The sequence below is a fragment of the Hemicordylus capensis genome, chromosome 6 (genome assembly GCF_027244095.1).
Source record: "Hemicordylus capensis ecotype Gifberg chromosome 6, rHemCap1.1.pri, whole genome shotgun sequence".
NCBI classification, from domain to species: Eukaryota; Metazoa; Chordata; class Lepidosauria; order Squamata; family Cordylidae; genus Hemicordylus; species Hemicordylus capensis.
In genome coordinates, this window is record NC_069662.1 from 114630516 (window position 1) to 114657754 (window position 27239).

The following is a 27239-nucleotide window of genomic DNA, read 5'->3' on the forward strand; positions in this document are numbered from 1 at the left end:
TGTAATTCCACAACCCATGTCCTACACGTGCTGAATTCTATCAAGAGCAATGAAGAACTATAATTAATACTAAATAACCTTTAAGAAGAAACTGGTGTCTGCAACAGACTGGATCGTTGTTATCTTTGGCCCCTTCCACAGGGGTCTTTATTTTATTATATTTTTCACATTTATAGCCTGCTCTTCCTCCAAGGAGCACAGAGCAGAGTACATGATCACGTTTGTCATCACAACAACCCTGTGAGGTAGGTTGGGCACAGCTGAGGCATTGCTCTCCTTTACCAGAATCACAGCATGACTATTCAATGTGTCTTTTAAAAACAATTGGGTTCAAAGTAAAAAGGGAGTAACATTGATTTTTTAAAGAAGACATTCTAAAATATAACTTTTTTAGAAGGCAAGGTAACTTGAGCAAATCTACTTGGGATGCACAGGCAATAAAAACCCGAGTACAACTCAGCTAAATTGAAGGGAATAATTTGCAGCACGTTAACCAGTTATTTCAAAAGACAAGCCATTTATCAGTATGGTATGACTGCACAACACAGGGATGGCAATAAATTGCAAATGCAACATTCCTGGGTGTGGATTCTTACAGCAGTTTTTTGTTTTTTAAAGCACCACACAAGTTTAAGGCAGGCACTTTCCAAGTTTGAAATCCCACGAACCTTATAATCAGACTGCTTGACAAATATGCAGATAAAGATAGAGCTCTGTATAGAGAATTAAACAGTATGCGAGTGAATATTTCCATTTTATTCCTTGCCTCCCCCTGCCACCCTTCAGTTTTGCCAATACAAGCCAAAATACAAGGTATTAAACCAACATTGTCTTTTTAAAGGGATGTTTTGTCCACTTACGTTTGTGCCATTTATATCTGTTTTTTAAATGCTCAGGTCCATTGCCAAGTTCAAGTTTGCATTCTTCCAACTCCCTAGATCAGGGAAAAAACTAGACTAGGGCCTTGCAGAGGCCATTTGAGCATCTGCAGTGGCCATTTTTTAAATTTAAAAAAATGGCCACCGCACAGGCTTAAATGGTCCCTGCAAAAGTTCTAGGCCTTGCCAGGCCTTCTGAGCATGTGCGGTGATGTCCAAAATGGCCACCGCACTTTGTACTTTTGTTCAAGCCTACTTTGTAGGCTTGAACAGGCCTGAAAATCAGACCAGGATGGGCTGCAGCAGTGATGTAAGAGGCCGGCAGGGGGAGAGGGAACCCTTGCAGACCCCTCCCCCGCAGCCTTTAGGAAGCCTCCCGAAGGGGCTACAGGTTAATTAATTAATTAATTATTTTTAAAAAAAATGTGAATTGGGGAAGGGGTGGGGAGCAGCATGGCACTGGTGCCCCCCCCGCCAGTGGCACCCAGCCCCCCCCCCGGTGGCCCCTAGTTTCACCTATGAGAATGCGGCAGCCAGATTGGGACAACTCGAAGGCAGCCGTTTTGAGGGAACTGTGCTGGCTGCTGATATGTTTCCAGGTGAAATACAATGTGCTGGTTATTACCTATAAAGCCCTTAATGGCTTGGGTCCAGGGTATTTAAGAGTGCCTTCTTTGTCATGAACCCTGCTGACTGTTACGATCTTCTGGAGAGGTCTGGTTCGGTTGCCACTGGCTCATGTGGGGGACACCTGAGACTGAGTTTTATCTGTGGCTGCCCTGGGGCTTTGGAATATGCTCCTGCTGAAATAAAAGCATCTCCTTCTCTGTTTGTTTTCAGGAAGACCCTGAAGACTCACTTGTTCTCACAGGCTTTTAATCAGAATTGATTCTAATAATTTGTTTTAATAATTGTTTTATGTTACTGTTTTAATTGTGTTGTATTTTAATCTGTGCTGATTTTTATTTTATTTTTTTAATTTTGTACACTGATGTGAACATGGTTCGTCCCTGGGTCTGCTTAGTCAATCAAACAGACTCAGTGGGAATCATTTAGAGGCTTTTATTGCTACTGCAGTTTAGCAATAGGTAATCACTGGGCATATGCTCTCAAACCGATTACAGTTTGGTTACAGGTGCATCTTACATTTATACAAACAATCTGAATGATGCTGACACCCTAGACATAGTATACGTGACAATAAAATGGTGGTCTAAGTATCTAATACGCATGCGAATGATTCATTGTTCATCTGGTGATTACTCCTTATTTGGTTAAATCCTGTTTTCTTAACTGTCAGCGAAAAACAGTGGGAACCTTGTGAGCACCAAGTTTCATAGATACAATTTAGTGGAGAGAGATAATGATGTTGATCATGAGAGGCAGTGATGTCCCTGAGCTGGGCTGGGGTTACTTTAAGTTAGAATGAGGTTTTCTAAGTAAAATGGAGTTGCTTTGATTTTCTAAACACATCACACCACCTACAGATGTACATATCAGGCGGTATAAAATAGGATTGATTGATTGATTGATTAAAAATAAGAAAAATATTAATTCTATAATACTGAGAGATTTCTAATCTAGAAGTAGACCCAGTCTTTCAGGCTCATAGTAGCAATGGTATGGCGTCAGTATCCTCATATGGCTTCAGTTCTCTAGATTTGTTGCTTTACAGGTAAACCACTTGCAAACTGTTCACACTGGAATATAGGTCTCTTAAGCATCACTGCTGCTTTGCCTCCTTTCCCCCCTCCCAAAACAGCAGGGAAGATCCATGTAGTTTGGCAGTCGTCTTCTGCATGTGTTGCAGATGCAAATGTGCATCTGCATATCTCTGTGTTACTGAACTGACAGGATGCATCTCATGATATGTGACTTGGTTGCCTCTGATTACAGTTGTATTGAGTTCCAGGTCTGAATGAAATAGCTTAGCTACAGTTCAGAATGGAAAATACTGTGATCACATCATCCCATGTTTATGGCTAAAGACATAATTTAAGAGGGTTTTTTCCTGCTTTAAAATAATACAGAAAACATATAGTTTAAAAGCAGACATGAGTCTCTATTGACTTCTTTCACTCTCCTGTCTCCTGGTTCTACAAGTTGGTGAAGGCTGCCCCATAGCGCAAATGGCAGGGAACAACACTCTTACAATCTGTTGCTTTGAGAGAACGGCAAGGACTAGTTTGTGCTTCATTCCCAGCTCAGGTATCATATTTTGGGTCTGGTTTTCTGCAGGGTTGATGCACATTAAGGTGACCCCTAGCCATTCCTGATTACCTTCTTGCAACCTCTGATCCTACCTCCTGTTGCAGATAAAGAGGCTGTTCTCACAAGCTGCCAAGACCGGGCTAGGGCAGCTAAGCCTGGGCTTGGCCGCCCATGAGAACCGCTGGGAGCTGCATGGCTCCCAGAGGCAACTTGGGGGCAAACCCGTCTAAGGAGCCTTCCAGTTAGCCGAGGTTAAGGGCATGAGCGTGCCCTTAAACCAGGCAAACTGTTCATGTGTCAGCGCTGGCTGCTCCCAGGGGGCTCCTGGCTGTCACCAGATGAGATCCCCACAATGCACCACGCACTGGCGCAGTGCATTGTGGGATTTTCCTGGGAGCTGGGAGGACACGCTGCAGGCCCCAAACCTCCACGTTGCCTGGGGCAGCAGTGGCTTGTCTGGGCGTGTGATCCACATGCCCAGCAACGCCGATTGTCTGTGGGGAAGGTAAGCTGCTGCAGCCTCCCCCATGGCCCACCCTCAAGCACCCTCAAGGATGATGAGAAAGGACTCATAGTCTAAATCCTTGCCATATCCCAACAATGCTGCCATCCTTTACTGGAGTCATTTTATGCTACTTATATAAACTTGTATGGACCAGAAATTCACAGAATATTTGCTGCATTCAAGCACATTTTATTTTCACTGGCTTACATGATGCGCAGCAGTACGACGCTACAGCAAACTGTGTTGGGGCTGCTGTGGACCCATAAGGTAGCCCCGACACTGAACGGGCAGTTGCATAAGCAGTGCTGCTGCAATTTCTCCCAGTCTCCCAAATGGAAGAAACTTGGTGTGGTTTGCAGTGGTACCATACCACTACACGTTCTCTTTTAATGAGCTAAACAACATTGATTTTTACCACCAAGAGTCATCTGCATGAATATTCCTCCAGAAAGACCCATGGCATATTTGAATTAACGAGTCACATATAATATCCTACTAGATGTGTGTATATTGTTGGACTACAGCTCCCATCATCACCAGCCACAATGGTTGACGGGATGGTGGCAGTTGTAGACCGACAACATCTGGGGACCCAAGCTTGTTTTTTTAAGGGAATAAACCCCTGGACTCAGAAAACAAGTCTTCAAGAGATAAACGAGCAAAGATGATACAGTCAATTTATACTGACTCAATCAAGGCAGATTCTGGTACATATATGGACTACGTCTGTACAGCTACAGGTGGACCAACAATATTGAGAAGCTAGCAGAGGCTCAAATCACTTTAATAGCTCATGCCTAAATCCTGGGGCCAGTTGATGAACTTGTTGTGCTGGAGCACCATCACAGCTGCCACCACATCCGATGCCATTTTGGTTGGCACAAAGAGGCTTGGGCCAAATGCTAGGCAAATTCAAAATGAACATGCCCACCCAACACCCAAATTAATGGCTTTGAAGAACTGTCATCAGCTGCGCTTATGGCTTGTGTTTTCAAAACACCCACTTGAAACCTGTCTCAGCATTTAAAGGTTGCTTCAGACGTGGAAAGTAAATCCATGCAGGAAAGAGGCGGTGAATTACGTATTGCCACAGCTCTTTTGCAATGTTGTACAGGAGCTTAGCTATAATTGAGTGGATGGGTTCAAAGAACCTGGGCCCACCCTCCAAGTTCCACCCATCCTTATTTTCTTCATTATTTTCCTTACTGCGAGAGGCTGCTGGGGAGAGGGGTGAACACAGGCTCCCTCTCCCCTAGTTATGCCCCTGACGTTGTACATGCATTTCCATGAACACACAGCAAAACGCTTGAGCACTCAATGGTCAGACCCAAGAATTAAATATAGCAGTTTTATCTGTCTGGAAGTGCTTTCTCTGCAGCATTTCTGTTGCATTTGAAATAGGGTTGCCATATTCAAGCTTCCCCAATCTGGGTGGCCTAATTTGCATATTATGCAAATCATGTGGCAACTAATTTGCATTTTATTGACAGATTTGTATATGTTCTCCTCCTTCTCTGCCCTCCCATGTGATTGGATCCAGAGTAAAATCCGGGCAATCCGGGGAGCACATTTGAAATCCATGTAAATCTGGGTAGAATGTAGCAGCTGGGTGAAGGAGCCAAAATTTGGGGGCTACCTTAAATTCTGGGGGACATGGCAAGGCTATTTTGAAACCATCTCATTTGAACTCGAGGGTAAAGTGCTCTTTCTCTCTTTTGCCCATTTCACCCCAATAATCTCTAAATGTGTGAAGCTTATTTGCACGGACAGTCTAAATCTGCAGGTACTTCTGGACTGATTCATTGCCCTTTGTTATTCATCCTCCATTCTTATCAAGACTTTCAAAGCAAGGGCAGAGAAATAAAACCATCTTTCAAGTGATGCTTCCAGCCTCCCCACCCGATGAACACCAGAGAGCAATAAGACTAAACAGCCTTGACTCAGAATCTGTAAGTAACATGAAACCTTCAAAAAGTTTAATTCATTGGGAAACTCTGTAATACAGAGCCCATATTGCTGGTGTGACATTCTTTAGAGACAACTAGAAGACTAATGTGTCTCTTTTGTTCCCACTACCTTGTCATACGTCACCTTAAGTGGTGAAGCAGGGAAATGCTTGACTAACAAGTAGAATGTTGCCGTTTCGAATCCCTGCTGGTACATTCAGGCAGCAGCAATATAAGAAGATGCTGAAAGGCACCATCTCATACTGAGCAGAAGGTAAATGGTAAGCCCCTCCTGTATTCTACCAGAGGAAACCACAGGGCTCTGTGGGTACCAGGAGTCGAAATCAACTTGACGGCACACTTTACCTTCACCTTGTCATACAGCTTTTCAGTCTCTTTGGCAGCAAAGTGCAAAAATATACTGTGAAGCTCATAATTTCTGACAGTCTTGAACTGCCTTTTACAGAATCAGACCATTGGTCCATCCAGCTCAGTATTGTCTATGCTGACTGACCATAGCTCTCCAAGATTTCAGGCAGGAGTCTCTCCAGGTCCTATCAGGAGATTCCAGGGATGGAACCTTGACCTTCTGCATGCAAGCAGGTGCTCTACCAGTGAGCTATGGCCCCATCCCTTAAGCACAGAGATGCACAACTATAGCCCTGGACTACAGCTCCCACCATCCCCAGTCACAGCTGCTCTTAGTGAAGGATGATGACACTTGTAGTCCAACAACAGCTGAAGGGAAGCAGCCCTCCCTAAGGGGAATAGCTTAAGGCAGACAGTGCTCACATGTAGTCACCCAACCAAATGCAAACTGAGGCAAACCCTGCTTAGCAAAGGGGACAATTCTTGCTTGCTCCCGCAGGACCGGCTCTCCACCCTTTCAGCTTGGGTCTGAAACTGCGGCTTTCTAAAGTTTAGGATGGCTGATACGAAGGCAAGGAAAGGTTAACTTAAGGAGGCATAATGCTATGCTACGGTGCTGCTGCAAACCTCAAAGGGAGCACCCGAGATGTGCAAAGGGTGAATTGTGCAACTAGTGCTTCTACAAGTTTCCCCATTTCAAACAATGGAGAGACTTGCAGAAGCACTGCTTCCACAACCATCTCTTTTGTGAAGCCTCTATGATCCCTTTGAAGTCCACAAGAGCCTCACAGTGCAGCATTACACCTCTCTAATGCTGGACACCAGGTCAGTCAATGACATTCGCACAAATTTCTATTTTAAAACAACAGCAGCATGTCTTTGTGTTGTTACATTATTTCCAAGTCTATAATAGCTGATCCAGGCTTCATGCTCATGCCAATGTGCATATGGAGCTCTTGTGATCACATATGGAGCTCTTGTGAACGCCGTCTTCCCCATTTGGTTCAATGGAGGGGGCACAGGAACATAGGAAGCTGCATTATACTGAGTCAGACCATTTGGTCAATCTGGCTCAGTATTGTCTGCACAGACTGGCAATGGCTTCTCCAAGGTTGCAGGCAGGAGTCTCTCTCAGCCCTATCTGGAGATACCAAAGAAGGAACATGGAACCTCCTGCATGCAAGCCTGCAGATGTTCTTCCCAGAGCAGCCCCATCCCCTAAAGGGAATATTTTATAGTTTTTACATTGCAGCAGCCCAGAACCATTGAAACCAAAAGGAGTTTTATTACTGACATCTATGTGTTGTGGATTGCATCCTATCCACTCCACGTACCACTGGAAAAACTCCTGTGGTTTTATGATCTCTAGTGCCCCAAACCCAGCAATGTTGAGAGTTTTCAGGCCATGCAACATGGAGAGGTGAGGAAATACATACAATCTGCCATTACTTTATCAGGATACCCCTCTCTCCAACCTTTTAAAGATAAGAATACTATTGAGTTAACAAGCCTGTTAGAACATTAGTATCCTCATAGATCTATCAGTGTAACCAGTCTCAAAACCTCTGCCATTTTAATATAATGGATCATCAGAATATGATATGCGAATTTGCTTTCAGGCTTCTGTTTGTAATGAAATGTGTTGTAAAATAAAGGAATATTACAAAATATTAACTTAATGGAATACAGACCACAAACTCCAATGGGGGGAAAGTGCTACTAAAACTGGTGTTCTTCATTCAAATGCAACAGTCCTCGATTGCCTCTATGTTACTGTACAGATATACAGTTTGCAAGTCAAACATGCCAACAGCTGTAAATACAGTACTACATGGTATTACAGATTGCTTTAGGATTGCTTGTGCCTTAAAAGTAAACGGTGTAAAGCAGAACAGGTGGTTTATACAGGAATGCACTTTGCAAGAGCTCAAAAATGATCTAAAGTGTTTTTACAAAAACAATCAGCTCCTTTTTAAAATACAGACTTATGACTACTGGATTTTTGCTTTGCTGCTCAAATCCCTGAGAACAGATAATTATTAGCAGTCTTTTAAAAGGAATCAGATGACTAAAACAGGGTTGTATGTTGCAACAGCCAGGCTGCCAATTCAGTTTTGTTCATGCGCCACGAGCAGAAAGAGGATTTTGAGATAAAACAAGTTTTGCCTTTGGCTTGTAGTTTGGCTGTAAGACTGTGCACAATTGTTCTGTTAATACCCACACATTTCAACTTAATTATCTTGTAAATCATGGAGATCAGGGGCCCGGCTATTTTTTGCCACCAAGCAGGCAATATTTGTACAATCTCCACACCAAGGGTCCCATATCACCACACCTCAAGCCCACTAAGGCCTTCTGACTACTTGCTGTTTTTGCCTGACAAAAGCAGGGTAGCTCACATACTGCGCAAAGTTCGGTGTATGTTTGAATGGAGTGTTTGTGCCGCTGCAGAAGGTCGCGCTTTGCAAAAATTGCAGAGTTGCACGTCTTATGCAACAGTGCTCTTCTGCAACTCTGCAAACGCTCCATTGCTAAGCAGAGCACTGCGGTGTCTGTATTATTTGCTCTGTGTGTGTGTGTGTGTGTGTGTGTGTGTGTGTGTGTGTGTGTGTAAAACCTGTGGGAAAGTGGTCAGAATCTCACATTTGTCAAGCAAGCTTTTCCATAATAAAAGAAAATGCCTGCAATCCAAGATGAGGAAGGTAAAGGCATGTATAGAGACAACGAAGCACATCGTACATTGAAAATATGTAAAAAGGGATATTGGCTGACATGTTGCTCAGGCATATGAGGGCAGAGCAAGACCTCCATCCTGTCAAGCCGCCAGGAAATGAACTGTGTGTGAGGCATGCCTCACATCACAGCATGTAGAGAGAAGGAAGCAATTTTTACTTTCCTCTGTCCTTACAAAAGGCCTTTTCACATACAGAAATATGTCAGTGAGGACTGCATAGTCCTCATGGTCATATTCCTGGATGCAAAAAGGGCTTTTGAGGGGAGGGGAGCAAAGTGAAAATCATGTCCCCTCTCCACTGTCTGTCTGACCAGCAAGCCTCCATACAGTCCTTTTCCAGGCTACTTGCAAGGATGGGATTTTTGCTTCCCCCTCATAAGCCTGTGTGGCATGTTAGCACAAATGCTTGTTACAAAATGAAAGTCTGATGGACAACTGTCAAGTTTAAGCCAATGAAGATTGAAGGCCAATTAATCCAAGCTAATTGATGAGTTGAGTTTGGCCCCATGAGAGTGGTTGTGGTCCTACTTCAATACAGGCTTGGCTTGCAACTCAACTCAGACTGCATACAAACACTGTAGAGCCGTCAAAGATGGCTGGAATGATAGGATAGGTAAATGAGGGTCATGAGGAGAACACATGGTGAACCATGCTACAAACTGCAGAGGTCCACTTAAACCTACATATTCAATTTGGTTGTGAGAACTAGACTCTAAACAAACAGATTCAGCTTGGATTTTCAGTTTGGAATGGTGGGAGCTAATTAAAAAAAAAATACAGTCTCCCCTGCCCCAGCTCAAAGTTGTGAACTGAAATACCAGCAAAAGCTTGAGGTGAATTCAGATTAGAAGTATTCTTCCTTTCCCCCCAGTTTAAGTCAGTGGCCAGGGCATGGAGTTATAATGATGGCAGAAGAGGGCAATTTCCCCTCCTAATATATTAATAACATTTATTTATAAAGCGCTTCAAAGATCCAGCTGTTATACAGCTGTTTTTTTCTATATATAGTTTCACGGAAATGTCTTTGCAGCAAGGATGAGAGCAAACCATTTCACAAAGAGTATTAAAAAGAACAGAATCAGACAAAGATACATTGCGAGCATGTGGAATCCACAAAATAACGTGATAGGGCCTTTAGCTGAACATTCTTACGTTAGATCATAGATTTATAGCCTCATTCCATGTTGCTGAATGGTCACAGTTTATACCCATGTGGTAAAATGGTAAAACATCCCTGTGTCCACTGACTACTGTGGCAGTAGTGGAAAGAAGTGATATTACCAATTGCAGTGAAGCACTTTTGTTTAGTTAACAGAAGTGGGTTTTTTTTTTAATTTTCCAGGTTGTAGATTATATGCCACTTCCAAATAATTTGACATCTAAATTCAGACACCTAATTTGGAGGTTTAACTTAGTCAACACGTCCTTGGAAACTGATGAATCAGCGCTCCCAATCTTCCATCCTTAAGGCAACAGAGATCCATAGATATGCTGAACTTGAAATTGCAATGTTGTTTTCTGTTTTTCTCAGCAGTGACAGTAGGAGTTGATTCAAATGACCAGGAGCTACAAAGCAACTATTTGTAAGCTTACTAAGGGGCAGCTGGGGAGGTCACTGTAGCCTCTAACTAAGGGACTACACCCAGTGTTACCACCCTTCTGCAGCAGAAAAATCTGGGGAAGAATGTCTGTCTCTAGGGAAGGAGTAATAACTATGGGCTTACCCATGTAGTTGAAGACCACAGACAATTGCCTTCCAATGTGATTACAGGGCCATCCAGTAAGCTTTCAAGTGGCTGCCACGTGGCTCCCAACTATGTGAATGACTTTCTCCTGCACGAAACAAATTTCTCCAGACCTCTACGTTTTAGAAGAGATGTGACAAAATTGTAGACATTGGACTGAACATACATTGTTCAGACATTGAACATAGACAATGGCTGCTCTGAATATTTTCCCCTTTCTCCCTCCTTTGTATAACATAAAAGATAAATGCATGGGTGACTACGATATATTCCAAGTACTGGCTATTAACCTGTTATGGAGAGTTGCATTTTCCTTAGTAGTAAAGAAAACTGAACTCTGGTTAGACCTGCCTGTTGCACATTTAAACTGCTGAAGTGGGATGCAACAGAAAAGCTCCTGTATTAATCAGACCTGTGCATGACCCCAAAAGTTGGATTCCAAAGACACGACACAACACAACGGTCCCATGTCAGCCCCTCCCAGATGTCGTGTCATGTCGGAGATCTGATAAATCTATTGGAACCTGCTCCTTGTTCCTCTCTCCTCCTCCTCTCTTTACCTTGACTGGATGGGTTACAGCGGACAGGATGCACATTATCTTGGCTCCAGAAGGAGAATACACATCCAGGAAGCTGCCTTCCGTGGCTTGAGTTTAAAAAGAGGCTCTCTTTTGTTTTTACTTTTAAAATTGCTTTCTAGGCCCTTGAGAGGCAGTCTCAGAAAAATCTACCAATCCCAGAAGCCCTTGTGCCATGGAAGGCAGCTTCCTGGATGTGTGTGCTCTTTTGGGAGCAAAGATCAAGCCAGGTGCAACCTGTCCCCTACACCCACCCAGTCAAGGTTAGACAGGAGCAAAAGGCAGTGTGGGGGTCTCTGAAGGTGTTCTGTTATGATAGCAGGGAGCAATGCAACAGTTCCGACTATCTACTGTTGTTGCAGTAGTTCTGACTTGCAACAGTTCTGACTGCCTACTGTCATTGCGAAACTTCCTCCAACACTCACCGACAGAGGGCATGTCGGGTCCAACATCTCTGTTGGACCTGGCAACACACAACCATAGTATTTGTCATCAAACTTGAACTTTAAAAAAAAAAAATGCTCCCAGCTACCCTAAGCATGGACTGTACTATGTTTTTAAGGAAAGTTCACCAGCCCATTAGCAGAGATTCTATTCAAATGCAGCCTTTTGTAATCCAGATTTGCTAGCAGCTTAAACCACATAAAGACACAGAGTTTATATGATTTGGTCTGGAAAAGGCCCTTAACATGAAGACTGGGACAACTGCAATCCTGAAGCCCTCTAACTCACAAGAAATATTCTTGTATAAATATTTTATTGATTCCAGTGTGAGTTAACCTGCGATGATGGGGCATCGGCATCAGGAGGTGTGGTGGCTATCAAGTGCACATCTTGATACACATCTTCCTGTGCATCTGCTTCCCACAAGTCACATGGACAAACTAGCTCCCACTGATTTGAACTGCAAATGGGCGACTGCCACACTAAGAACAATGTTGGCATAGAGATTCCTCCTCTGCTTCTGGTTTAACATTAAAACACAAAACTGGAAGCTTGGGGAGTTGTTCTGTATGCACCCATAATTATATGAAGATGTCTGCCTTCATCATGGTAAGTGAAATGGAGCAGATCTTAGCAAACTGATGTTGCTCCATCACGGGTGGATGCAGCAAACGGCTTCAGCACTCAGGGCCAAATGACACATTATATTAAATGTGTCACTTGCTCCCTGCATGGTTTTTGTTGTTGTTGTTGTTCTTAAAAATCAATTGCTGTGGTGAGGTTATCTGGATCAGGATGGGACTGTGGCAAGATGGAATGGAGGCTTTCATCCTTTCCCTCCGACATGGTTCACATCCAGATTTGAGGCCCTTACAGTCCCTGTTTCCATTAGGAGGGAAGCTCCCATTGCTACCAGTGAAAGCTTCCCTTGCAGCAGAGGAGGGGCGGGTGGGGAGGGGAGGAATAGCGCTTGAAGGGGAAGGGGAAGGGGACTGCTCTGCATTGGGACCATGGTGGCAGAAAGCCTCCCTTTATCCATGTTACAGACTTGGTCTGGGTCAGGCTACCCGTGTCTGATTTCTAACACTGGTTGCACAATGTTACATGTGCATGGCAACATAAGTTCACTCGGTTGCACAAGTGTGCTCTTGAGCAAGTGCAATAGTTGAGCAAATGGGGCCGTGCAACAGTATGTCCATTGGAAATAGTGGCCATACTGTCATACAATGGCATTTGTGCAATGTTTGCACTGCATGAATGTTATGTTGCAATGTGCACGAAATATTATGCAGGATGTCAGCCATTCGGGTTTTTTTAAGCACACAAGGGTCAAACTACATGTTGAATGTAACATGTAGTTGCCCCAGGAATGAAATCAGGAATGAGGACTGTAGTTGTGACACGAATACCTTGTCCCCGAATACCATAAAAGTTACAAGAATGACTTGCATGAACATTAACAAGGCTTGCAAGTCTTGTGGATTGTTCTAGTTGCAAGGCAAAATGCTGTTCTTGTTTACATTGGTATGAACCTAACATCATTCCACCAGTATAGACAAGCTCTGAATGCCTTCGCCTAATGGTACTAAACTCTGTGGATTCAGCAGTTGGAGCCACCTACGGTAGGAACAACCTACCAGACAGTGAATGCCACCAGATTTGGCTTAAGGTATTTGCCATAAGAAGCATAACCTTGCCAGAATACATAGCACCTTTGCATTTAAACACAAATAAGCAGCTTTGTTAATTTTAAAAAAGTGTATAAAAAAAAAAAAGAGGAAGCTTCGAGTCCATTCCCTTCCCAAGTATGGAAAAATACAAAGAAACAGAAATAGCATTCTGGGGAAAAAGCTATGTTAACAAACACAATCCCTGAATTTGCGAGGTACTGCTCTGGCTGGAGCTCACACCACTTCATCAGACTCCAGCCCATGTTCTTCATACAGCGTGTCCAAGATGCTGAGCTGTTTTTCCATGGCCGGTAGGTAGACATTAAGGTCCCTTTGCATTCCATTATGAAAACCTTCTTCCTGATTATCACATCCGTTGACAGACAGTGCAGCCACAAAGCCTTCATAGTTGGGAGATGCCCTTAATGCCAGCTGCAAGGAGGAAAAAACACACAAAGAAAATCAACATGGAGCTGGTTCAAACCATCGCCTGCCTCTTCATGTGATAAGGGCAGGGATGTGCTGAGAGCACATCTGTCCCGTTGTCACTGAAGCTTGTTCTGATGGGATGTCCTTTAACTGTGGGTGAGGAGTGATAATCTGAATCACTCCTCTACATGTGCTAGAAAACCCTTTTTAAACAGGATTTTGTAGTGTGCATGGAGGGGTGATTCAGGTTATTAACTCTCTCATGCTATTAAAGCACGTCCTTGAGTGACGCTGGGGTGGTTGAGAGCCCCGACATTATCATGTGTAGGGGCAGCTGTGAGTATTGATAATCTGGACTGGCCAATGGTATCCTATTTTGAATAGTCATTGACCAGTATAGAAGACTGGGCACAGAGAGAGATAATCAAATGTTCAGATGTGATAACGCTTTGGACAACAGCATTTATGCGTTTATGGTCAAGTGAGCTTTCACAACAGGTTAAAGCATGCATATCTATATTTATTTGTTATTTCCTGTCTAAACCACCCTGAGCCATTTTTGGAAGGGTGGTAGAGAAATCAAATCAATAAATAAATATCGGTCACAGTGCATGATTCAACAGCACATGATCCATCCACAGGACACAGCTGAAACTAAATAGGTTTAGGTCTGCCCAGTGCTTGGATGGGTGATCTCCTGAGAACACTGTGCAAACTTGAGATCCTTGGTGGAACAAAGGCATGAAATAAATAAATATTCTGTATGGGAGAGAAAATCTGAGGAATGCATTCTGAATAGAATACCATATATAGATTCAACCAATCAAAAGTAAAATGACTCAGCATCCCTCCAGTGGCTGTAGCTGCTATCTTAGGTTTCATTTTTAGATTTGAGCCCTTTGCAGACAGAAAGCCACTTTATTTATTTATTTATATCTATGTAAACTGCTTTGGGAACTTTGATTGAAAAGCGGTGCATAAATATTTTTTGTATTCGTATTCAGTTGCCAGACATTGACAAGCCCATAGATGTAGATATCCATCAAATCAAATGAGAGGAGAGCTGGTCTTGTGGTAGCAAGCATGTCTTGTCCCCTCCACCCTGGTTGCATATGAATAGGAGACTTGATGTGTAAGCACTGTAAAATATTCCCCTCAGGGGATGGAGCCACTCTGGAAAGAGCGTCTAGGTTCCAAGTTCCCTCCCAGGCATCTCCAGGATAGGGCTGAGAGAGACTCCTGCCTGCAACCTCGGAGAAGCCGCTACCAGTCTGTGTAGACAATACTGAGCTAGATGGACCTATGGTCTGACTCAGTATATGGCAACTTCCTAGGTTCCAAAGTTTATTATGGTCATTGACCAATTAAAAAAACAACACACAATCAGTGCCAATCGTAGGTTGAAAACTGAAATCTCACTTAGAGACAGCTTGAATAAAATCTTGACATGCAGTATCTTGCATGCAGCTATACAGAACTTAGCAACATTTAGTGTTACTTCTGGATATTTATCCAATAACAAAAATAATAAGTAAAATTCATCAGTATGCCCTATGAAATAAGATAATAAGGGGAAATTAAGCTCCTTCTAAAGAGAGAGAGAGAGTGTGTGTGTGTGTGTGTGTGTGTGTGTGTGCATGCCGTCAAGTCGATTTCGACTCCTGGTGCCCACAGTGCCCTGTGGTTTTCTTTGGTAGGAGGGGTTTACAATTGCCATCTCCCGCACAGTATGAGATGAGATTATGCCTTTCAGCATCTTCCTATATTGCTGCTGCCCAATATAGTACCACTGGGGGTTCAAACCAGCAACCTTCTGCTTGTTAGTCAAACATTTCCCCGCTGTGCCACTTAGGGTGACTAAGACCACGATAAATAGAGAAGTACAATAAAATAAATAATATATAGCCTCAACAACGTCTCAACTGTCCATACACCACATGGACAAAACAGTGCATTGCAGGGGACTTTATTGAACTGCCCTTCTAAAACCGCTACACAGATGTGGATAGATCTTAAAACTGGAGTGAAGCATATGCAACCAATTCTGCTATTTGCCTCTGGGCAAGTTTTCTGTCCATTATATATCTGTGTTATTTGCTTCCACTTTTGATGTTTGCCAACATTCAGAGGCAGTTAAGTCATAGTAATGGTGACAGGGATGATCTAACAAGATCCCATTTCCCAGAATTGTTTTGTGCTGCTACTACAAAGCTCTGTGCCTCAGTGTCCCCGTTCTGCTGGCGAGACAATGCAGACGTATGGGGCATTTTAAATTTAAGTATTAAAATTGTACTGAAATACATTCAAAATCTTTCAGTGTCTTAAAAAAACAGACATTAATTATTATGATTATTACTACTACTACTACTACTACTTTACATTTATACTCTGCTCTTCCTCCAAGGAGCCCAGAGCGGTGTACTACATAATTAAATTTCTCCTCACAACAACTGCGAAGTAGGCTAGGCTGAGAGAGAAGAGACTGGCCCAGAGTCACCCATCTGGCTGCCATAGAGCCCATTATTTCCAGGATCATTTCCCATATTAAACAGCAGAGGAAGCAGACAACTCAGAATGTAGTTGTGTAGCTTGTGCAGGACTGCCAAACCTAGTAGTGCAACAAGTACTGTTGTTTCCAGGCTTTCCCAGCAACACCCATGGAAGGCCCAAAGCTACCTCTCTGTAATTTTCTACTTTGTGGCCAGTAGTCTCCTGCTCTGGTTCTGGGATCCCGCTGAACTCTTACAAACCTTCTACAGCTTCACTGAAGACAGTACACTCTGGAGACAGAAATTGGCAAACTCTTCAGGAAGGTTCCCTGGGTGACTGCCTGGCTCACCCACCCCTGTGGTTGGCTCTGCCCTGCTTTAATAATCTACCTTGCTCTCCTACTTCCATTTGTCTTGGACCAGTAGACCCTGGTCTAGAGATGTGAAAAAAGATTGGGGGGTGGGGGGGAGAAATGCTGGATATTTGAAGGACTGCCTGCTCCCAAGGGTGACAAGATCATCGGAGAGGACTCTGCTCTATGTGCCGATGGTGAGAGGGGCTCAGTTGTCAAGCACGAGGGACAGGGCCTTCTCAATCATTGCCCCCCGGCTTTGGAATGCTCTCCTGGCTGCATCCGTTCCTCAGTCTCCAGTTCTTAGGAAACAAGTAAAGACGTGGCTCTTCACCCAGGCTTTTAAATAGAAGTATTGTTTTACTGCTGCTGCTGCTTTATGTTTTTATGTCTTATAGTTTTTAATGGATTTTTGATTTTTTTAAAATAGATTATTTCTATATTTATTTCATCTGCACTTTTATATTTTAATTATGCCTTGTTTTAATTATATTTTAAACTGCTTTGAGATTATTTTAATGAAAAGTGGTATATGAACTGAACAAATGAATAAATAAAATCAATAAAGGCCGTTTCCCCCCATAAAAAACCTGCCATGCCCCGCACCCCAGGTCTCCCTCTGGGTTCCCTCCCCACCAAGCCTTCACATCTCTATCCTGGTCCCAGGCATGAGGCAGCAGTGGTGGTGAGAAATGGCTGGCATCAGAGAAGGGGGAAACCCATCCCAACGTTCCCTGAGATATATATGGCTTTCTGTTCCATCCCATGAGGGAGGGAATGCTATACTCATAGCTAACAATATTGCACTGGGGAGTTAGAAAAGGTACTGGATACCATTTCTTGGAATGTTGGGTAGCCTAAAAAAGGACATTCCTATTGCTGGCAAGCTTTCAATATACCTGCTGTCTGAGATGGCAAGTTAGTAGTATTTCTGCCTACCATGTCGGTGGGAACAAGTTCTCAGGCAAAGATCAGAAAAACAGAACAATCTGTTTTAATACATAAAGGCCCACCCAGACTGTATCTGTTACATATGGAAGGGACTGAGGAGAGGAAAGGAGGACTGAAGAAAACTGACCCTCCTTATCACTGTGAATAACTAAGGCAGTACATACTTACTGCAAAAACTCCACGGACAACCCAGCCATGGTGTTGTCGTAACGTTCTGCCATAGGCGTTATCTGTAATCAGAAAGGAAAGCATTTAAATGTGGGATTGTGTATCAGATAGGGATGTGCAAGGAACCGTGGTGGAGCGGTTTGAAGGCGGCGGGGGTCTCCCTTTAAGAGCGGTGGGTGGGTGCACTTACCCCTTCTGCTGCTTTCCCCCCGCCGGTGTCAGTTTTTTTAAAAGCCCATCGGGGTGGCAGTGTACCTCCCTGCCACCCCGTTGCCCTCGTCTTCCGGATATGACCGGAAGTCGATGACGCGCCTGCACGTGCTGACACAGGCATGCGCATGTCACACATGCGTGCCCATGCTGGCACGTGCAGGCGCGTCAGCAACTTCCGGTCATATCTGGAAGTCGAGGGCAACGGGGTGGCAGGGAGGTACACTGCGGGGGGAAAGCAGCGGGAGGGGTAAGTGCACCTCCCCCCACTCTTAAATGGAGACCCCCCCGCCGCCTTTGAACCAGTGGAACCGCCAGTTTCGAACCAGTTCGGAGGCCCATAAAGGGTCTTCGAACCAGTTCCATGCACATCCCTAGTATCAGACCTGCTATGGAGCAAGGCTTTTTAAAATGTGTAATCAGACATAAAATGTGTAGTTCTAAAAAAATTATAATTGTGCAGTTCAAAAATTCAAGTCGTGCAAAAGTTGATGTTAGATTCCATAAAAAGTGGATTATAACAATGAGAAGATTTGAGTGAGTAGTCCGGGCTCTTCTACAACCCAGACTCTCATCAAACCAAGTGTTCATTTCTCCTACACCACCTGCCAAAGCCACTTCTTGCAGACTCTACTGCTACTCCCCACAAAATCTTCACCAATGAATACAGTATTATCCACCATAGACATTATTGTCTTTGGCAATACTGCTATCAAATGCCCAGTTCTGTGGATTTCCTTCCATCCCATACAGGTTTCTAAGTGTCATTCTGAGTTACTCTATGCAGCATTGTTTATGTGCACAGAGAAGGAAAATGCAGGTGTGAATATTATAGTGGTGCAAGTCACGTGTGTAAATTGCACTCACGAATTATTGTGCAGTTCTGCATTTTTCTTCTAAAAAGCCCTAACAGACTTTAAGAAATGCTAAAGTCAACACATGCTTATTCTTAATGAAAAGTTTGTTCAATTTCCAAGCATGGTTTTAGTTATAAGCTCTGACCTAGCTCTGTACAGCGGTTGATGGGCAATGCAAATGAGAGATGGCCGACTTTCTCTCCAGGTCAAGATCTGGCATTTCGTAGTTTCCCACAAAATATTATGTACTTACTCAGTGCTGTTTGGATGTTCTTCTCTCCATTCCTTAGTTCTGTTAAAAACTCCTTCAAGAATTTTAACCCCCTGTTTGGAACAAGACAATGAAACTAGAATACGTAGTACCACCTTCAATTGGGACTTTAAAAAGATGCAGTCAGTGATGCATAGTTATATGTGGTATGTATGTATGTATGTATGTATGTACGCACACACACACCAGTGTTCCCTCTAAGAGGGATTTCCAGATGTTGTTGACTACAACTCCCATAATCCCCAAGCAAAAGCCACTGCAGCTGGGGATTCTGGGAGTTGTAGTCAATAACATCTGGGAATCCCTCTTAGAGGGATCAGTGATACACACACAACTTTTCTAAAAAATGTTTTACTCACCGAAATTTTTTTAAACGTTAATTAAATATTAAAATAATAAAAGAAAGAAATTAAAGTTAATGAAAATAAAGTTACTATTTTCTCAGAAACATTCTTTCTCCAAAGAAAAACTATCAGGCAAATCTTTTCTTTAAAAAACCCAACCTGAAGATGCAGCTTCTCACAACTACAGTAAGTTTATGACTGTGCTGGTCATTTTTACATGATTTATTTTAATATTATGTACTACAAGCCTTGCACGTCACACTTTCAACCATACTGTTCCACATCTAGGTGTGATTTGTCATCTACTTTTTAAAATATGACAGAGAGTGCGTGCGCGTGCTTTATTTAGGGCAGTAAAAATGTGTGTGAAGTTTGCAAAATGCTGGAATTGAGCCTGCTATCCAGCAATTTGCTCATTTGTATGATATAGTCAAAATCCTGCAATGGCTAAGCTTGTAATGCTAAGTCAGATGGCCCATATGATTTGTGATTTGCTTTTAATGGGAAAATTTCTGCCTCACAAAATAACAGTCTTCCTGCCTTGCCCTTGGTGAACACCCAGCCAACTGGTATTTCACTCCTCCCTTCCCCCAAGCCCCACTATTATCCACCACATTTATCATATATATCATATATATCAACAAATACAGTTGCTGAAAATGTCTATGTATGCAAAATCTTCACCCCTGGCTCTGTCAGGGTTCTCAAACATGTATACAGGGGTGCTTAAAAGATAAACATTATGGTGACCACATATTTGTGTCAGATGTACATGTACCAGTCCTGTTGCCACATGAAATGAGGATGCATCCTAACTTTACATGGCAGAGATTATCTCAAAGATCAAACTGACCATTAGAGGATGAAACAGGCAACTCTGATTTTCAGCACTGAAGCTAGACATGCTTCAGTGCTTAAGATTTCACACAGAATATCAGAAGCCATGTTTGAACATGGTAGTCAGGATCCAGGAAGATTGCTGTAATTATGTCAAACCTGCTCCCTGAGGCAATTTCACAGCGACTCAGAATCACATTAGGCTGAAGATCGATTTAGGACTTTGCCTCCAAACCAGTGAATCAAACTCTAGCTGACGCCCTTCATCCTGGCCCTTTCCAGCTGACTCCATTTGCTACTGCTGGTTAAGCTGTGAGATACTTCCTTAGCTTTTCCCAGTAGGGAAGCAGAAGAAAGAGGACAGGAAGTGGGCAGAAAAAGAGGACAGAAGCAGAAGGGAAGTGAAGACAGGAGTAGTGTGTGTCACAGATGGAAGGAAAGGGAAAGGCTGAAGGGCTTCAGCTAGCATATGATTTGCTAGTATGTCTGATAGTTTAGGGCTGAAGGTAGACTTGGAGTCTGTCTGAACAATGCAGTGTCTTTGCTTCTTTCATCAGTCCGGTTCAATTTATTGTCAGTGGAACTTGCTTATTAGAAAGAGATGAAGGGCCCAAATGGAAGCCCCGTGCAGTACTGATTGGTTACGAACTTAAAAACAACCCTCCTGGATCAGGCCCAAGGCCTTTCTAGTCCAGCACCCTGTTTCACACAGTGACCCACTAGATGCCTCTGAAAACCCCACAGGCAAGAGCTGAGAGCATGCGCTCTCTCTTACTGTTGCTCCCCTGCAATTGGTATTTAGAGGCATCTTGCCTCTGAGGCTGGAGGTGGCCTATAGCTAGGGCTCAACCTCGAGCTGGTTCGATGTTAACTGGTCCGACCTCCCTGCCCCTGGCCTGGTTCAGGGGTTCTACAGTTTTTTGTTTTTTAAATGTAACTCACTGCCTCCGGGGTGCTGCCGCGGCTGCTGGCTAGGGTCTCCAGTGGTTCCCCCTCCCCTCCAACCTGGTCATGCAGATGGCCAGTGCACATGCACAGCCGCCTCCAAAATGGCTACCGCCAGTGCAGAGAGGCCCGGAATGGGCCCAGAACACCCCGAAATGGGCTATTTGAGACCGGGGGTAGGCTGACGGAGGGAGGGGGGAAACTGTCAGAGACCCCCCGCCACACAGCGGCACCCCCATAGGCAGTGAGTTGTTAACAAAATTTTTTTTTAATTATGTTTCTTACTGTAGAACCCCCAAACTGGCTCAAATCCTAGCCAAGTCGGGGTGTGTGTGTTTGGGGGGCAAAACTGAACATACCGGTTCAGTTTGAGACCGGTTTGGACTCGAACCGAACCAGGCAAACCAGTTTTGTGCACACCTCTACCTATAGCCACCAGACTAGTAGTCACTGATAGTCCTCCAGGAATTTGTCTAAGCCCCTTTTAAAGCCATTGCTGATGGTAAATGGCATTGCTGGTTGGTAAATGTGCTCACTTAGTCCAAATTAAAAAAACAAGCATTGTTTACTGACTATGGCAGTGCTCTTCGCTATTTTTTAAGCAGGGGCCACTCTGGCAAAAAACCATGCAGTGTGAGAGCCATTTCCCACTGCACTGACCTCCTCACACTATTGTGCTTTTCTTGGCACTGGGAGGGCCCTTTAAGAGAGACAGAACCCTCCTTAAGCGTCCTAGGAGGAAAGCACCGAGAAGGGCTACCCTTCCCAGCACTCTCTGCACCCCTTCCAAGATAGTGAAGGGGCTCAAGCAGCTCCATTTCCCTTAAAGGAGCCCCCGGCACTGGGTACAGTGCAGCACCGCACAGGGAGAATGGTTGCACAGGGAGACTGTGCAGAAGATGCAGGTGTGGCCGAAGCTTCACGAAGGCCCAATGAATAGTTAATCAGGGAGCCGCACTTGGGGTTGTTGGGAGCCGCCATAGGCCTCCGGGCCTTACAATGAACAACACTGGATTGTGGGGAAACATGGGTCTAGGGATGCCATCTGGGTAATATCCAAAGTCCAAGTGTTCCAAAACTGAGGCAGTCTACCTTTTAAGCCAGAGGAGGGCCTCCGTTGCAGAGTTTCTAATGTGGGCCACCTCAGCGTTCACTTCATGGAGGACGATCTTCTGCAGAGTGTTGAACTCCTCTTTGTTGGTGATATATTTCTGATTTATTTTCTGGAAGGGACAGAGAACTGGATCAAACTTTTTGCAATTTGCTGAGTCTGATAAGAAACATGTTTGACACCTTCTATACTGCAGTCTGTCATTGTTTGACCTCTCCAGCAGAAATGCAGCCAGCAGTATGTTGGGGGCCCTACGTGGGTAGGGGATCATTGCAGAACAGTCAGAACATAAATACAGGTGCCCTAATGCCTTTAAGTCATTTAAATATATCAAATACTAATTCATTTAAATGTATTAAATATTAATAAAATAAAAATGTACCTTATAATATTTAAAACAAGGGACTAGATTGTAAGGCTATTCACACAAGCAACCTGCACTAGGCTGCTTGTGTGCTGCGCTAGGCTGCTTGTGTGCAGTGGATCCTGGTGCTACCTGCTCACTTAACCCTGCTTTTAACCCCAGCCTTTAGCCAGGGTTAAGGGCACAAGAGCACCCTTAACCCGGGCACTGGGGTTGGGTGGTGCCGAAATTGTGTGGGTGCTCAGGCTCCTTGCAGCCCGAGAATGCACAGAATCAGGTGCCTAGAGTGCCTGACCCCTGGGTGATTACCCCAATGCACCATTCTCACCATGTGGTGCATTGTGGGATATCTGGAGGCCAGGATACATTGTCCCAGCCTCCAGAGATCCATGCTGCTCCAAGCAAAGCAGATTGTGTGGGAGTGCGATCTGCGTTCCCACCACTCAGGGAGGATCCTCTGGGGGGGAAGGTTAATTCCGCGCAGTCTCTCCCCCACCCTCCACAATTGTGTGCATAGCCTTTTTGTTAGTTATCCCAGTGTCTTTGGACCCACTGGCTAGAATACTGGAAGCCAGGAGCAATTTATTGATGGATTTGATTTCTATACTGGGTAAAATTGGATTTCTATTTTACTTCTTGGTGAGCAATGGGATGGAATATTGCCTCCAATCTTTTCCTTATAGCTCTCCAACTAACGGGAATAGACTCTCACGTTTTAGTGAAAGTAGATCCAGGGAGGAATCCTAGAATATTCTTGAGGGGGTCAGGTTCCCATAAGCCAATGGCAGCTACAAACATGTTCTCAACCACCCCAAAGAAGCGGTTGTTTCAAATTTTACATTAAAAAGATGACAGTTTTTATAATTAGAAGCTAACTAGTTTATTGTGGCATAAGCATCATAGGCAACAGTCTGCTTCTTTAGGGGCAGGAAATAAGATCAAGTGATGGAAAGTGTATATACACCCAAAGATGGAAAGCCAAGCTCACGTGTCAGTGAATTAACGTGAAGGTACAGATGTTTAAGATATGGAGGGAGCTCACCTAGATGATCTTCAGATCCCTTCCAGCCCAAGGTTTTCCCACCCCAAAGTGCTTTTTGTACTACCTAGGTTTTGCAGCTGGCTAACTCCCTTATGCACCGGCAGAGACACTTCCTATTACTACGGAGTGAATCCGCTTCAAAAGCAGGGCGTTTAAGCTGACTCAGAACAAGTCATTGAGGTTCTTCTCACGATCAAGTGAGTAGAGCCAAATTGGGTTTGCGGGGAGAACAGGCTAAGCCCACTCTCCTCGCAGACGATCAGTAAGCTCTCCCTGGGTGGCTGCCCACATGACTGCCGGCTCCATCACGGAGCCGGCAGGGGCTTGGGAGTTCGGGGGCCGCACGGCTCCCGGAAGTTCCAGCATGCCCTGCGCGAGCGTGCAGGGCATGCTGAAGAGACCCACGAGCCGGGAGGCTGCTTTTTAGCCTCCTGCCCGATGGGTCTACTTGTGAGTTGCCACAGCACAGAGTCTCGCCGCGGCAACACACAATTTTAAAAACTGGGTTTGCGGAGCACTTGCTCCGCAAACCCAGTTTAAGGGTGGGGGCAATTCAGCGGGTTACCCGCTTGTAAACCACCAGGTTCACCTGCGAGCCCGGTGGTTTACATGACCAGCGAGAATCAAGCTAGGCTCTCCTAGCCCCATTTTTGCTGGTCATGAGGATAGCCTCATTGAGGTGAACTCACCAGTGTTCCGTGGCATACCAGTTGAGAAACACTGTTTATGTTTATTTAATCATCTCCATTAACACTACTACTACCACCATCCCCATATTACAGATGGAAAACCTGCACTATAGCTTTTTTAAGATCACGTGCTAAGATTTAAGCAGAGGACTTCTTCATACTTAATTCATGATATTTCCCACTGTGTGAGGAATGAGGTTCCCACCAAGCCTCTACATCTGAGTTCTACAGTTCATGGGCTTAGAATGTCTCGTTGTGGGAAGCAGATTTGAATAGGAATAATGTAGCTAGATGAAAGAATGTAAAAATATTTAAAGCCATGAGATGGCAAAAGTGGATTCTTAGTGACATATACAAAGGAAAAACAAGATCGTAAAGAACGGGAGAGTACATTTTTGTACCCCAGACAGAGTCCTTAATAAGTAACTCACTACAGTATAAAGAAACAATGCTTTGTTGGAAGGTATTTCACAGAACTCCGAGCCAATTCTCACTCACTGGTACTGCAGTGGGAGTTGCTTCCCTGAGGCTAGTTCTCATGATGCCTGTAAGTACTGCAATCCAGGACAGACATGGGTGAGGTCAGCTATGTGTTTCTTGCCCTGGTAATTGCTCTGGAAGAATAATGATGAGGTGGGAATGAAAGATGTGATGCTAAGGGAAGACAATGAAGAGGTGGGAATGGAACTTGTAATAAATTGGCCCTGCCAGTGAGGTTCTTGGATTCATTCACTTGCTTGCAGTATGCAATCTCATTACAACACAGCAGTCAAGATTGAATTGGGCCCCACAAAGCATGGAAAGAGCTTATTAACCCTGCTCCAGAGAAGCACACAGGGCAGACCAGCATGCACAGAATGACTTCCATGTTCTTTGAGCAGCATCCACAGGATTATTTCAGCATCTCTCTCCTTTAAAAACAGCTAGAATTATGTTATGGTTGAGAACTAGTAAAAAGCTATTACCTTGATGTTTCCTACAAAATCCATTTTAACAGGCGCAAAGACAGTGGGTCCAAGTTTATCTAGAAGAAAGAAAATAATTCTTCAGTACCTCTTATAGTACAATATTTCCTTCAGTTTCCATCTAAAAGCCTTGACATAGAACAATGGGGCAGAAATAATCAAGAATAGCTGGTTTTACTGGAAGGCAAAAAGCTTGCGAAGTCTGATTTTCGAAGTTTCCAAGGGGCATCACAGTTTTCACTATGGGGCAGAACTCAGATCAGTGGCCCATTCTTTACAAACATGTGAAGGAAGTAGCCAAAAGCAGATAAGAGACTTGCGTTTTGGGCGGTATACAAATGTGTTAGATAGATAGATAGTAAAGCAGGAGTTCAGCAAACAGGATGGAAAACTAGGAAGATGGAAGACCTGAGTTCTATACACTGATGTAGCAGAACGTGGGGGAATGGGGTGGGCGAGGGTTCCAAAATTTATTTATTTATTTATTTTAATGTGTTTTTATCTATTTTATCTTTTTTATGTATTTTAAATGCTTTATATTTTATATTATGTTTTAATTCTGTAAACCGCCTAGAGATTTCGATATTAGGTGGTATATAAATTCAATAAATAAACAAACAAACAAACAAACAAACATACATGAAGCCACAGGAATTGAGCAGCTGCCCTCCGTGAAAGCCCAGCTATGGGGCCGGCAAACCTGAGTGGCCCTGTCCTTAAGGGCTATTCTGCCCAACCAAACCAAACCTGGACCCTCTGGGAGAATAGCGAGACACCGCCAGAGAGAAGTCGTCCCATGGGACATCAGAGGCATCTCGCGAGATCTCCACAGGGAGATTTCGCGAGATCTGCTCCGCTTGTTAGGGACTATTTAGAGGCCAGCCTGCTGATGATGAGGGGCCAGATCCCGAGGAGAGCTCACCCTGGCAAGAGCTCTGTGACTCGGGCTGAGGCCCAGGGCTGCATCCATCTCCAGAGGGTGTTGTGAGGAGAACAAGCCCTCATGGGGGATAGGATACTCTGAGGCCAAGCTGAGCCATTCCAGCCCCGGCCAACCCTCACTCAGAAGCTTGCTAAAGGACTTGGGCAACATCAACAATATATGAGGCAATAGCCAGATTAGTTAGTCATGACTAAGTCACATTGAAACTGATGGAACTTGTTAGTCATGATTAATTTGTCTCAATGATTCTAATGGTGCTTAGTCATGACTAATTAATCTGGCTATTGCCCCTTGTTTTGTATCTTTGAGAGGAAGAGCCTCAAAGTAACAAGCCATACAGTTCACATAATATAAAAACCTCACTATCAGCTTTGCTCAAACACGGATATCCATCAGATGACAATGCCACCCTGAAAACAGGTGATCACATACCCAAAACTGGAACTATTGCATAACAAGATTGCAGAAATTCTTCGGTAGGTATGCCTCCATCCTCAAAAAGTTCGATATCACTAAATCTTTGGGGAAGGACACAAAGAGCACGTTAGGAATGCTTAGGTCATCTCAGTCAGAGTTCCACTGAACAATAATTCCACTTGAGTCCTATTTCAAAGCCAGTTATACTACTGATCTTCCCAACAGGGACAATGCCGGACCAACAAGATTAGAAAAGCCAAATAATAATAAAAAGAAACTTTATTTGTAAGCCGCCCCATAACAAATTGTTATCTGGGAGGCTCACAACAGAGAATTAAAACATACAATAAAAACACATAACACGTTAAATCGTAACAGAGAAAAAAAGGTGAAAAGAAAATACAAAATACAATACAAAGCAGCTTAAAAACTCATGTTAAAATTAGTTTTAAAAAATCAGATCAAATATGAAAACCCAAATTTAAATGGCCTGGGTGAACAAAGAAGTCTTTACTTGGCAAGTAAAAGAACAAAGTGACAAAGCCAGGCGAACCTCACTGGGGAGGCTATTCCATAAATGGGGTGCAACCACCGAAAAGACCCTCTCTCGGGTAGCCACCTGCCTCACCTTGTTTGGCAGGGGCACCTGGAAGAGGGCCTCCAAAGAAGATCTTAAGGTACAAGTAGAGACATATGGGGCAAGGCGCTCTCTCAGGTAACCAAGCCATTTAGGGCTTTAAAGGTTAAAACCAGTACTTTGAATTGGACTCGGAA

The 27239-nt window shown here is 43.9% G+C and overlaps 1 protein-coding gene and 1 long non-coding RNA gene across 3 annotated transcripts in view; one reads left to right on the top strand and one right to left on the bottom strand.

Annotated features, from left to right (window-relative positions):
- The first annotated feature begins 1451 nt into the window (after positions 1-1451).
- LOC128330624 (uncharacterized) lies at positions 1452-7583 on the top strand. Its single transcript, XR_008310179.1, has 2 exons — positions 1452-5543; positions 5692-7583. It is a non-coding gene; the product is annotated as an uncharacterized LOC128330624 (long non-coding RNA).
- PLEKHA8 (pleckstrin homology domain containing A8) overlaps positions 7466-27239 on the bottom strand; it is a 47091-nt gene continuing 27317 nt past the window's right edge. For both annotated transcript variants that reach the window (XM_053263758.1, XM_053263757.1), the window contains exons 9-14: positions 26481-26566; positions 25106-25164; positions 22027-22157; positions 18791-18861; positions 17471-17532; positions 7466-13512 (exon numbers count right to left, since the gene is read on the bottom strand). In XM_053263758.1, coding sequence (XP_053119733.1) covers positions 13315-13512; positions 17471-17532; positions 18791-18861; positions 22027-22157; positions 25106-25164; positions 26481-26566 — 607 coding nt within the window. In that variant the 3' untranslated portion in view covers positions 7466-13314. The remainder of the gene's footprint in view (positions 13513-17470; positions 17533-18790; positions 18862-22026; positions 22158-25105; positions 25165-26480; positions 26567-27239) is intronic.